This window comes from Gymnodraco acuticeps, unplaced genomic scaffold, assembly GCF_902827175.1.
Source record: "Gymnodraco acuticeps unplaced genomic scaffold, fGymAcu1.1, whole genome shotgun sequence".
NCBI classification, from domain to species: Eukaryota; Metazoa; Chordata; class Actinopteri; order Perciformes; family Bathydraconidae; genus Gymnodraco; species Gymnodraco acuticeps.
In genome coordinates, this window is record NW_022992344.1 from 171,147 (window position 1) to 183,509 (window position 12,363).

Below are 12,363 nucleotides of genomic sequence, written 5' to 3' on the forward strand. Positions count from 1 at the left end.
AAGAAAGGCTATCAAGTAGTTCCATCAAACTTTATTTTGATAAATGTACAAATTGATCATGTGTATATATACACTGTATGAGATAAGATGGACCTTTATTAATCCCTGTGGGGAAATTCAGTTGTTCAAGCAGCCAGAGGGTAAGGGTGAAAAACAGGACAGCACATATATGTTATCATCCATTCCTCCTCTTATAGGCGTTTTAGGCATCTGGCCTATCGCAGCTTCGTAAGCTGGTGCTGGGGCTTTTTGGGACGAGGAATCAGAGTGGTCATCCCGTCGTGTGTGGTCCGCCGGATACGCCAGGAGTTCCCTGATCTGGCTGGACAGTACGTGGGCTTCCGACCACCCCTAGACTAAAACGTGAGACATGGCGGGCTACCACTTCCTCCTTTGAGGGCCTGTCAAATTGAGTGGACAGGTCCTTTGGGATGTTGATTTTATTCATCTCCTCCACAAAGGGTGTTGGGTCCTCAAAGACTTCTTCAAACACCAGCCTCATCAGCTCACCCACGTACACTGAAAAATATAACATTCATATAATAATTAATTATTTGTATACACTTATTCATTTCTCTTTTATTCTTTCATTGTACAGATAATTCAGTGTGGCTATCTCTCTAGCCCTCTATCGTCTGTTGCAGTCATCCCGGTTCTCCATAGATCTGGCCAGTTCTTTGGTACTTTGTGCTATAATAATTTAAAATGTAATTTATGTTTGTAATAAAAAAAATGTTGACAACTTACTGTATGTAGGCTCCTTCTTTACAGGCTTTGCGGTGCATTCTCCCCTCCTTGATTTTGGATAGGCCAATCTGTACACAGGTAGTCCTGCAGCTGTTGTGGCTTGCTCACGGTCAGCATTCTCATTGTGATGCATGGCTGCTAGACACAACCTATAGAATAGCAAAATAAAATAAGACTTTGTGTTTTGACAGAATAAAACCCTCATGCCACTAAACAGTCACTGTGTTATAAGATGCTACTGAATAAATTATACAGTGTATTACCTGCACAACATTCCCATGAAGGGAAAAACCACATTTTTGGGGGCAAAACGCAGAATCAAGCTGTGGAACGACTCCAGGGATGAGGTCTGGTAGTGATGGCTTAGCTTTTGCACATCTTTGAGAACTCTCTTGTTGTTGAGTATTTTCTCAACTTTGTGGAGTGTTATTGAATCTTGAGTAAAATTACAAAAACATCAACAGCCCATTAGAACATTACAACTTATCCTTATGAAGGAAGTGAAGTGTTTTTAAATGTTTCACTTGTTATTTGCAATTTTTTTATAAATATTGAACTTACCAGGTTTTAGCCATTTATTTTCATCCGTTGTGGCTCTTTCAGGATGTTCACACTTGGGGAATAGGGGGTCGTCATGCACGTGGATGTTTTGTAGGTGGTTGACCACTGACGTCCACCTTGCCACCTTCTCCGGCCCCGAGGTTGTGCTCGTCGCACTCCAGTACACATGGTTTTTTATGCTCTGCAGCCACCTCTTCAACAACTTGCAGTCCTTGTTCTGTGAAAGTTTCACAAGTTTCTTGGACAAACCTGATAAGAAAACGCATGTGAATATTCAAGCAATAGTGTGTAAATGATGTGCTGTGATGGACAATATTCAAGGGTGTGGTGGAAAGAGGGTGGCAGACAGAAGGGTAAGCACAGCATGTTAATTACAACCATAACATCCATATGATAATTGCATGACAATGGTCAGGGCGTCACCCTTATGTCTGAAAACATTTTATAGCCAGGAAACAGCCATACATATTCATATATGCATCACTGTAAATTCCCATCCTAAAGAGTACTCCCATTATCCTAAGATTAGTGAGTGAAATGTAATTTACAATGACAAAAGGTGCTGTGATCAAGTGGTCTGCCAGACAGTTTACAATAACAGAGGAAAGACCAGATTAGAGGGACATATAGGGGGATATCATTCATGTATCTATCCAGACATGATGTCATGTCTGCTGCTAAAAAGGACAGTGTCTCTGATTTGGTATTCTTTCATTACAACACATATGGATAAATACCTTTTTCAAAGTGCCAGACATCATAGAATTGTTCTATGTTGCGTTCCCTCAGAAACTTCTGGATCTGTGGATGACGGTCAGTCACAATGTACTCTACCGCCAAATCGTTTGACTCCAGATGATCTAGGCATCTTTTGAGTCCCTCCTTTTCCATGTGGTAACTACCACCTACTTCATTGCTCTGTTGGTGAATAAGAAATAGGGCATAAATACACTGAAGCATGCATCAACAGCCAGCACGCCTAAAATTACACCCAGAAAGATAATCCCACCTGAACAAGCTGGAAGTCCACAATGGTGTTGCTTCCCAGGTGCATTAGTGTGTAGCTCCCAAACTTAGCTGAGTGGCCTGAAGAAAATATAATACAGGAGGTTTCAAGACTTTTCAACAGAATTTCAATGGATAAGTAGATGAATTGTAATATATACCAGTAACTCTGGCACTAGATTGTCTTGTCTGTTTCTGCTTACCTGGAGAGTCTGCTCTCATATCTCCTGCAACTGTGACCTTTCCCCCCTGGTGGTGTAGTTGCTGGAAAATCTTCAGCTGCATGGCTCTGCATATCTATGAATAAATAGAAAAACAGGACAAGTATTTGAAAAGTCCGCTTCTGTCATTTTTCATATGCTATGGATGTAAGATGGTAAAATACCTTTTTTAGTTGGAAGAAGGAAGCACCAGTGAAGTATGTAGCAGCAGATAATTGTAAGTTGCCAACCGGGGTACTTCCAATGATGGGCTGGCTCTCCCATTGTCTGAAGTAAGTGCAGTTTGGACAACGCTGTTTGAACGCCACAAAAGTCCCATTTTTTCGTTTTTGGACATCACAGTCTGTCTTACAAAACGGACATTTTTCAAACAGCTGTCCGGGGCAGCTTTCAAACACAATGTACTTTGTATGTACAATGTATCCACTGTGCGTGGATCGTGTCTGAAGTCTAATGTAACGAAACAAAATTAACAATACATGTTAGATGTCAACTCTGAACAACAGTAATAGTAATGTGTACCAAATATACCAAACTTACGATACGTCAGATTCTTCTACAGTATCATCAGGGTGGTAACTCGAATCCAGAGTCTCTTCAAATTCAATCGAAGTCTCTCCTTGTTCCTGCTCCAACTCTAGTCGAGGTCTCTTGCTAGGTCCCAATCCTGGGCTCTTTATTGGTGTAGAGGACAAGGGGATTTCTGTGTAGGTGGAAGTTTTAATGCCAACACTTTTGAAAGACACCGTGGCCTGGATGCCTGTTAATAAAAAGGGAAAAGTGCATAAATACTATGTACATTAGATAAGACACTAATACATTGTAAAAGGCCAACAACTTGTGTACATCTGACAGATTTATTCATGAAAAATGTACAAACTACAAACAGCACTGTATTTATTGTAGTCAACATAACAGTATTTCTGTGATATACAATAATATCAAATAAGGTTTTATTTATAGAGCACATTTAAAAAAGATTTTTGGTCGAGCCCAAGTGCTGTACATGTAATAAAAGCACAATTAAGGTAATGTATCTGTGATTTGTCAGTGTTATAGTCTACCTTTGCTTCTCACGTGTGCCGATTTCAGTGTTCCCCGGGCCAACTGTGTAGCAACAGAAATGGCGGACACTTTACATTCCACTGTCTGTGTTCCCACAGACCGTGTCTCAACCCTCTGAGTTCCCACACAAACAGTCTGTGGACGGTCTGTTTGACATCCGACTGTACTGGAGCAGTTGGTATTGTGTTCCTGCTGTGAAGTACTCTAAGAAAGATACACATAGTATTCATACAATTAATTTTGTATCCGAGGAAAACAGTCAATTTCATAAAAGCAACACTTTTACAATTACAATGTTCTACAGATAGTCTGCTACGTTCGGTCATTCATTGTAGCTGGCATGAAAACAATGTTTTTCATAACATCTCTATGTTAGAGCTTCTAGCTTAGCTTATTAATGGTAGCTCGGTAGAATACACGAACGGCAACTGTAATTACTGACCGTACGGTTAAATCACCCGGAGTATACTGTCTATGAGTATTTCGTGTGTGTTTGCAGACATTCTCCTGCTATGAGATACATGTAAGTGTGTAAATTGAAAAGATAATACATTTGCAACATAGGTAGTCCAAATGTTTGGGAATGCATGTGTGTATAATAGGAAGATGAATCCACGAGGATATCCATCCAGGACCTATTACATTACATTACATTACATTGCATTTAGCTGACGCTTTTATCCAAAGCGACTTACAATAAGTACATTCGACCAGGAAGACACAACCTTGAAGAAAACAGAATCATATAAGTACATCAGGTTTCATAGAGCCAAACATTTCAAGTGCTACTCAACTGGCTTTAGGTAAGCCAGTCCTTTATTAGTATAAAAGTGCTTCGTTAATAGTTCTAACGCTCGAAGTGGAGTCGAAAGAGATGAGTTTTCAGTTTGCGCCGGAAGATGTGCAAGCTATCTGCCGTTCCTGATGTCAATGGGGAGCTCATTCCACCATCTTGGAGCCAGGACAGCAAACCCACGTGTTTTTCGCCGATGGGAACTTGGGTCCCCCTCGCAGCGAGGGCGCAACGAGTCGTTTGGCTGATGCAGAGCGTAGTGCACGCGCTGGGGTGTACGGTTTAACCATGTCCTGGATGTAGGAAGGGCCAGATCCATTCGCAGCATGGTAAGCAAGTACCAGTGTCTTGAAGTGGATTCTAGCAGTTACCGGAAGCCAGTGAAGGGAGCGGAGGAGCGGAGTGGTGTGGGAGAATTTAGGAAGGTTGAAGACCAGACGAGCCGCTGCATTCTGGATGAGCTGCAGAGGTCGGATGGCACATGCAGGTAGACCAGCCAGGAGGGAGTTGCAGTAGTCTAGGCGTGAGATGACGAGAGCCTGGACCAGAACCTGAGTCGCTTTCTGAGTCAGCTGGGGACGTATCTTCCTGATGTTGTAAAGCGTGTATCTGCAGCAACGGGTTGTAGCAGCGATGTTTGCAGTGAAGGACAGGTTGTTATCTAGGGTCACACCCAGATTCCTTGCAGTCTGAGTCGGGGAAACAACTGAGGTGCCGATGTTGATTGTTAGGTCAAGAGTGGGACAATCTTTTCCCGGGAGGAAGAGCAGCTCAGTCTTGTCAAGGTTGAGCTTGAGGTGGTGAGCAGACATCCACTGAGAGATGTCAGCTACCTATGATCCAGGACCACAGCCACGACTCAAGATCCAGGGCTCGCGATGCAGGACACAGGACCGCAGGATCATCCATGACTCCGGATCCCGGCGTATATAGACACCAAAAAGAAAGACATTTGGGGAAGCTGGATTAATCGGAACATGAGAGTACACAGGTATAGACAGAGAGAAGGAAGAAGTAAGATGTCCCCCGACAAACTAAGCCTTTATCAGCAAAACTAGGGGCTGAATCTAATCAGCCCTAACTATAAGCTTTATCAAAAAGGAAGGTCTTAAGCGCACTCTTAAAAACGGATAGGGTGTCTGCCGCCCGAACACAGACTGAGACTAAGTCCACAAATGTGGAGCTTGATAAGAAAAGGCTCTCTGTTAAAACAAAGAAAAAATACTTATAGTTTACATGATTACACAAATGCAGTGGCGAGCCGTCAGGGCCCTCTGTGAAGGCCTAACGGCCCGTCTACACTACAGGCATCAACAAATCTTGAAGCTGGGCGTGTCTGAAGCTTGCCGATTTTTTGCGAGCAACGCGACCAACAACCAATCACATGAATCTCCCGCCCCCGACATACAAAGCAATAGCAATGTTAAAACGAAGTAAACTGGATATAAACTCCCCAAACAGGCGAAAACCTACCAGTTTCACCCACTGTCTCTGCTACCTCCCTCCATGCCTGGTTCCTCCGGTTTGTATCCCGGTAAAAAGTAGGTTATTTGCTTACCAGTAATTTCTCGTTTTGGAATATGAGGAAATGAACTGCGGTCTGGCTCTCCCAGCTTGCATGCGGTTTGATTGGCTAGCGCTTGTACTGGCGGGATTTGCAATAAACGGGATTTGATTGGCTGATGCCAGCTTCGAAAGCATCGGGAGCATCAAAAGTTGAACATTGCTCAACTTTTGATACTCACGATGCTTGCAAAGCCATGCTCCGCTCCCCACAATGCAGTTCGGCGAAGATTCAAAATCTTCTACGTCACCCCATTCAAGTGAATGGGCGAAGCGTTGAAAGCATTTTTCGATGCCTGTAGTGTAGACGGGCCGTAAGATATTCTAAAAAATAATATTTTTTTGGTGTTCAATTTTTCATTAGTTTTACCAAAATGACTTGATTCAATTGTATTTAAAATAACATTTCCAAATAAATAAGTCCTTCGAATCTGCCTGTTCAGTTTCTGTTGGAATGTGAAGGGTTAAATGCAGTCTCTGCGAGTTATGTGAAGACGGGAGGGCTTGTTGGTCCCTCTGTAGATTCACAGAGGGCCCGCTATAGTAACTCAACGAGAGAGTAATGTCAGATGACAGATACAATTGACCAATCATATCTTCCCTCTAAATGGGCGGGCTTTATTTTCGCGGACTTTATGACAAGTTCCGCCCGCTGTGAAGTCTATGGCCGTGTTTCAATTCAGGGGTTGTATCCTTCGGGGCAGGGTTCGAGTTATAAACTGAGCTCTATGGGGGTCTTTAAAACTAACGCATGCCTGCGCCTGCACGCGCGCACGCACACAGGCATAGATTGCGCAATAATGTATTGCGCACCTTGGAGGTGCAGACTCCAACTGATGGTATATATTGCACACCCTTGAGAGTATACAATTAGTGTCTGATGTGTTAGGGCTTCAAAGATAATTACAAAATCACAAAAACTCAGGAACTCTGTACTTGTGGAGCGTCACAAACAGCGCCTCCGTTTATTAGGTTTTACTCTCTCTCCACAACTTCAGGACAGACTGCGCATGCTCAAACACATGAACTCGTACACAATCAATAATAACGTAAGAGCTATACAAATTAAAGAAAATACAAAAATTAGCTCTCACAGATAAAACGAGAGAGAGAGACTGATTTCGCTTTACGTGGTCCAACAAACACACACACACACACACAGACACACACGCACCTTTACGCAGATAAAATAGCCCAAAGTGGTCTGTTTTCAGCAGGCTGTGGTCGCGGTCCTGGAACCCATGATGTGGAAGTCCGATGTCCTTTATTTATCCACGATTGGATGAATGGGAAAGGGTCAAATTTGTTGATAGGAGGCCCATTTAAGTCCACAAACAACAATGCGTTGAGGCTTCTGGCTCGCAGCCGGTTCCTGGTCTTGCAGTCGGTGTCATTGCATGCCGAAAAGCCCCTCTCGCACTCTGCAGATTGTCGGAAGAAACAGTGTTGCTCGCCACTATCATTCTTTTCAAGGTTTTACCCTGATGTTCCTTGCCTTGTTGTTGAAGTTTCCGGTCTCTGAACTCACTGACAGCTTCAGTTGCGGACTCTCCGAGAAGTTTAGCAAACTTCCCCACCTCCCTTTCGCCAAACAGAACAAGCTCTGTCCTCTCTTTTGGCCAGAAGTGCTGATCCAGAGGCTTCAACATAGTTACCAGCTCACTATCGGGGAGACGCCTGGTGAGATTATCAAGGATTGACTGGTCAAATTGGGACTTCTTTACTTTAGGTTGAGTTTCTCTAATATCAACCCCTTTGAACTGGCCGCTTGTTATGCCCGCTTTGACTTTTAGTTCAGTTTTTCCCATCGTTGTCCTTCATGGCAGAGAAGCACCTCGATCGTCTGATGTATGTAGCGGCTTGCATCAACCAGGGACGTGTCGCGTTTCTGTAGTTTCAGGGAGAGACTTTGTAATTCACGTAACACGTCTTTCATTGTCGCTAAATCAGTGAGGAATCCAGTGGATGTCAGATGCTTTAGTAAACCAGTGTACTTGGCTTTCTCTGCACCGGAACGTGAGCCATCTTCACTAGCAGATTTTAAAGTGATTGTGCTAACACTGGGAAGTCCTTCAGCACAGCTTTGACAGTGTTGTAACTGCTGGAAAACCCATCTAATTGTAAAGACTTGTCCGATTTTCAGAATCTGCATGTTCAGTTCCGCAGCCGCTTCCTCTAACTCCCTGGCGTTTTTCGTGGACTGGTGGTAAAGAGAATAGAGTTTAGCGAGGAAAAACTCTAAATGATTACAGCCTGCCACAGCCTTCAATGAATCATTCACCGCTAATCCCAAACGATGAGCTAGACAATGAACTGCCTGAAGACGAGGGAAATCCTTTTTCAGCCTGGCTATGAGTCCATTCTGTCTCCCGGTTAGCACGGCAGCACCGTCTGTGGCTATGCTAATTAGGTTTTTACGAAGAAACTCTTCATCCATTCCCCCCGCCTGGAGGCTGTTTTTCAGTGCGCTACACAGCGACTCTGCATCAGTGCCCTGGTCCAGTTCAACAATGTCAAAATACACATTGTCCATATCTCCATTCCCAGTGACATCGCACCTGACATAAATAATCATGTATGCGCGTCCATGAATTGTGCTTTCGTCTAGCTTTCGTCTAGCGTTAGACTAATACGGGAATCAAGTGATTTGATATTAGAAATACATTTATTTTTCATCTCTTGTGCAATGTGCTCCACAATCTGGGCACATGAATGATCGGATCTGTGAGCAGGGCCGACTGTCGCACCATTCATCTCATTAAGTTGCATAATGGGTTTCAATTTTGTATAAGGCAACCTTTCTTTAGCGAAAGTATAGGCTGCCCTGAACGAACTAGCTGTCTCATTAAACAGGCTGGAGCTGAGTTCTGCAACTTTCTTCGGAAGCACTTGTTTTAGTTTGAGCTCCGCTATTTCAACAGCTCGTTTATGAGCAATAGAGTCGCGGTGTATGTAAAAAAAATTCCGCAACTGCTTCTGCACAGGGCTACTCACAGTCCCATTGATCCAGGCATCCGCCAAATGCGTTCCATATTTTTTCTCCGAAAGTAAGAGTCTTGGCTTCCTTACAGACGAGGCATCCAAGACCACTCTCCTTTGAAAACAGCCAGGGTGTTTCTTTCTTTCCAGGATCTCCACTGATTGTATCCCCAGTTAAGTGGCAGTCCTTCTGTAGCAGTACCTCCTGCCTCTCATGCCGCTCCGCTTCGGAACTTTCTTCGTGTGTGCAGGTGGTCCACATTCAACAGCATCAGGTCCGCTAGCAAAGACAGCATCCTCCGTAGCTGCAAGGTTAGTGCTAGCTGTCACGCTAGCAGGTGCATTTTGGTTTGTCAAAAGCTGTTTTTTGTTTCTTTGTGAGAAAACCAAAACTAGCCAGGCTTGTAGACCCCATCGGCAGCAGTGGCCTTTTTTTTGGGCGGCCATAAGTACTCGTCTGCTAGCCTACGGTACTCGTAGTATGTGTGTATCTTGTAAATATATTTGAATGTATGTTGATATAACGGTTAATTCTACGGGCTGCGCGCAGCACGTTCACAGCCTCACAGGCATAGATTGCGCAATATTTTATTGCGCACCTTAGAGGTGAAGTGCAGGCATATTGTCATTAAAGAGAGAATACGATGCGTAGTTCTTTTGGAAAACATTGTTTTGTTTGCCTATTTACCTTGTTAACGTAAATAATACTCATTACATTGAAAAATGCATTATTTGTGATCAAAATAATGGTTGTTGGTAATGTATATTAGCGACCCCCACAGATGTTTGATTTCATTGGGCTCCGTGGGAGCTCAGGCACCTCCTTATGGGAGCTCAGCTCCCATTGGCTCCCACGTACTCGAACCCTGCTTCGGGGGTACGCAGCCGACGCGGTCGACGCAGGATGCGGCCAGACGAGACCGCGTAGGCTGGACCGAGCGGCCCTACGAAATGAGACGGTCGAGCGGAGCGCTTCGTATTTACGTCACGTGATACGCGCTGTTCGGTTGCGCTGCTCCAGCAGCCTGCTAGCAAATTAGCTGAAAAGGATCCAGAAACTTTACTTTTAAATTTTTTGGAGATCACCGTCGGAGATTAAATAAAGAGAACCATGGCCAGGTAAATAAGATGAAGCTGTTCCTTTAGCCCCCAGTAATGTTACATTAGTAAGTTAACAAGTAAATTATATATAGCTGATGTAATTTAATCATATTATTTCATATTTAAAATAAGTCTTAATTTTTCTGTACTAATAAAACAATATGTTTTTTAAAGGAACAAAAGCATGTTGTATAGATTGATTGTTAACAATATTAGTGTTCTAATTGTAATAGCTGTGATTATAACAGTTTATATTCTCCTTCTTCCCCTAAACCTGCCCAGATGATGTCCCACTGACACCAGGTCAGCACCTCCAGGTCCTTTCTCCAGCACCTCGGGGGGTCCAGGTGGATGGCAGCTCTGTCCTGATGATCCGCTGTGCACTTTTCAGATTAGGGGTCCTTCTCCAGCAGATCCATTTCTCCAGAATTGTCCTAATTACAGAGAAAAACAAAAGAAAAAGAAAAAGTGAATTAATCATATTAGACACAGGGTTGCAGAAGTATTATTGCAAAATGTAACTAAGCATTTCAGACAAACAATCCTTAAGGGATCATTTTAAATGATGTACTGTTCTGGTTTTTTAAAAACTAAAGAGATGAAATGACAGTCACACGTGCATCCCTTTGACAGCACAAACTAACATCAAGCAAAAGGCTGCTGTCTATTTTTGATTGTCTTATTATTATGGGATTAGGATCAATTAAATAAACTTTAACCTAAATAAAAGATGATCAAATCTGGTGGAAAATATTTAAAATAGGCTTTTCTTTTAGCCCTACCTCAAAGCAGCATGAGCTGAATAAAAAGGTTGTAATTTTGTCCCAAAGTTTAATAAAACAGTAAAACATTGGAACATGTCAGAGAAATAAATAAAGCTAACAGTAGACGTCAGCGTAGCATTTTATAAATCCCACCGCACTGTAGGCTATACCGGTCTAAATGTTTTCACTTTGGTCTGTTCATGTAATATAAAGTATAACTTATCTATAACAGAGCCAAGATCTCTGTATGACTTTAGTAAACTTCTGAATTGAATTAAAAAACAAGTGTAAACAACAGTGCAGTACGTCCAGCTAGCTAGTTAGCGTCACATATTTATCCGTATTATTGAACGAAAATGTACGTTTTAATGCCCCTTGGGTTTGACGTGTGTGACGTCAGTTAATTTAAAGTAAGTTAAAACCCAATACTCACATTTATTAGTGATTCCTCCGCTTGCGGCTGCTTTTAAATCCACTCTGCTGGGGAGACCTGAAGCCATTTCATTTGAAAAAAACTCCCTCTTCCCTGCGCGCATTGCACCCTGGGATATGGTAGGCCACGGAGTGTATATCAGATGTATCCTTCAAATTGGGGAAAAGTAGGCCGCATTCATGCCCCTTTCACACCAGCGCTTTTTCAGCTCCGGCTCGGAGCTGGAGCCTGAAAAGCGCCGGTTTTTCCTGTTCACACCGCAGCGGCGCCGGCTCTTAGCTCCGGAATCGGGTTCACTTCCAGCTCCAAAAAAATTGTCGGTCTAGAGCAGGAGTGGCCAACCCGCGGCTCTCGAGCCGCATGCGGCTCTTTGCCCAGTCTCATGCGGCTCCTCAATTCATATCGAATTGTAATTGTGTTTTGTTTTTTTACGCATATGTATCCCAGTTCACAAAGGGTTAACAACACACAAAGAAGTGCTTTCGCCAATCAGAATGCAGATCCTGCAGTACTGGAGGCGGGCTTTACTGCACTCGCGATGTGACAGTGAAGGGAGAGATCTGCTTTTGATTGGCAGAAATATAACTCTGATAAAACCGTAATAACTCAATATAATGTTGTCAAATCAAAATGGTAACAATTTGCAGTGGTATATGTGAGAAGGCCTGCTCCCGGAAAGCTGGCTACTGGCACAGAAGGACTCACAAATTTGGTGATTCGCGGTAAAAAAATAAAAAAGAGAGAAAGTGCATCTCTGTCAGCAGAGCTTCTGTCAGTTAGAGGGTTAGGTAAAAGTTGAGATGTCATGTGAGGAGAATTAACTAAAATACACGTCATTTATTTACATTTATTTTTAAATGACGGTCATGAATGTGCGTGTGAGATACAGGCAGAATAAAGGCCAGGCATATTTTTATTAAATGATGCTCTTTCATGCATTTGAGCCCCTTCCACATCCTCTGCACGTTTCAAAGAGGCAACATGCATAGTAAGATAACTACTTTTTTCAAATGTTTTTAACTGAGAGTTTGTGTGTGAGACACAATATTAATGATTGACAATAACTGGCCTCTGGTCTTAATACTGGTAGGAGAGGTTTAAGTCAATTTCTGTCAATATCATGCACTGTGA

At 43.0% G+C, this 12,363-nt stretch overlaps 1 protein-coding gene across 1 annotated transcript; it reads right to left on the reverse strand.

Annotated features, from left to right (window-relative positions):
• Window positions 1–13: 13 nt before the first annotated feature.
• LOC117541540 lies at window positions 14–10,390 on the reverse strand. The gene is made up of 12 exons (XM_034208734.1): window positions 10,347–10,390; window positions 4,295–4,324; window positions 3,599–3,803; window positions 3,075–3,294; window positions 2,699–2,984; window positions 2,517–2,610; window positions 2,318–2,394; window positions 2,046–2,226; window positions 1,309–1,557; window positions 1,011–1,182; window positions 748–896; window positions 14–519 (listed from the first exon to the last, which is right to left on the reverse strand). Exons 6-12 carry the CDS (start codon window positions 2,596–2,598, stop codon window positions 272–274), a joined length of 1,158 nt encoding a protein of 385 aa, XP_034064625.1. The 5' UTR covers window positions 2,599–2,610; window positions 2,699–2,984; window positions 3,075–3,294; window positions 3,599–3,803; window positions 4,295–4,324; window positions 10,347–10,390; the 3' UTR covers window positions 14–271.
• Between the last annotated feature and the right edge of the window lie 1,973 nt (window positions 10,391–12,363).

Bases quoted from the DNA above. Each gene is read 5' to 3' on its own strand.
- LOC117541540 (XM_034208734.1), bottom strand. From the start codon at position 2,598: ATGCAGCTGAAGATTTTCCAGCAACTACACCACCAGGGGGGAAAGGTC. The intron at 2,395-2,516 runs GTAAGCAGAAAC...TATTTTCTTCAG, and splicing joins TATGAGAGCAGACTCTCCAG to GCCACTCAGCTAAGTTTGGG. The intron at 897-1,010 runs GTAATACACTGT...GCTATTCTATAG, and splicing joins TTCATGGGAATGTTGTGCAG to GTTGTGTCTAGCAGCCATGC.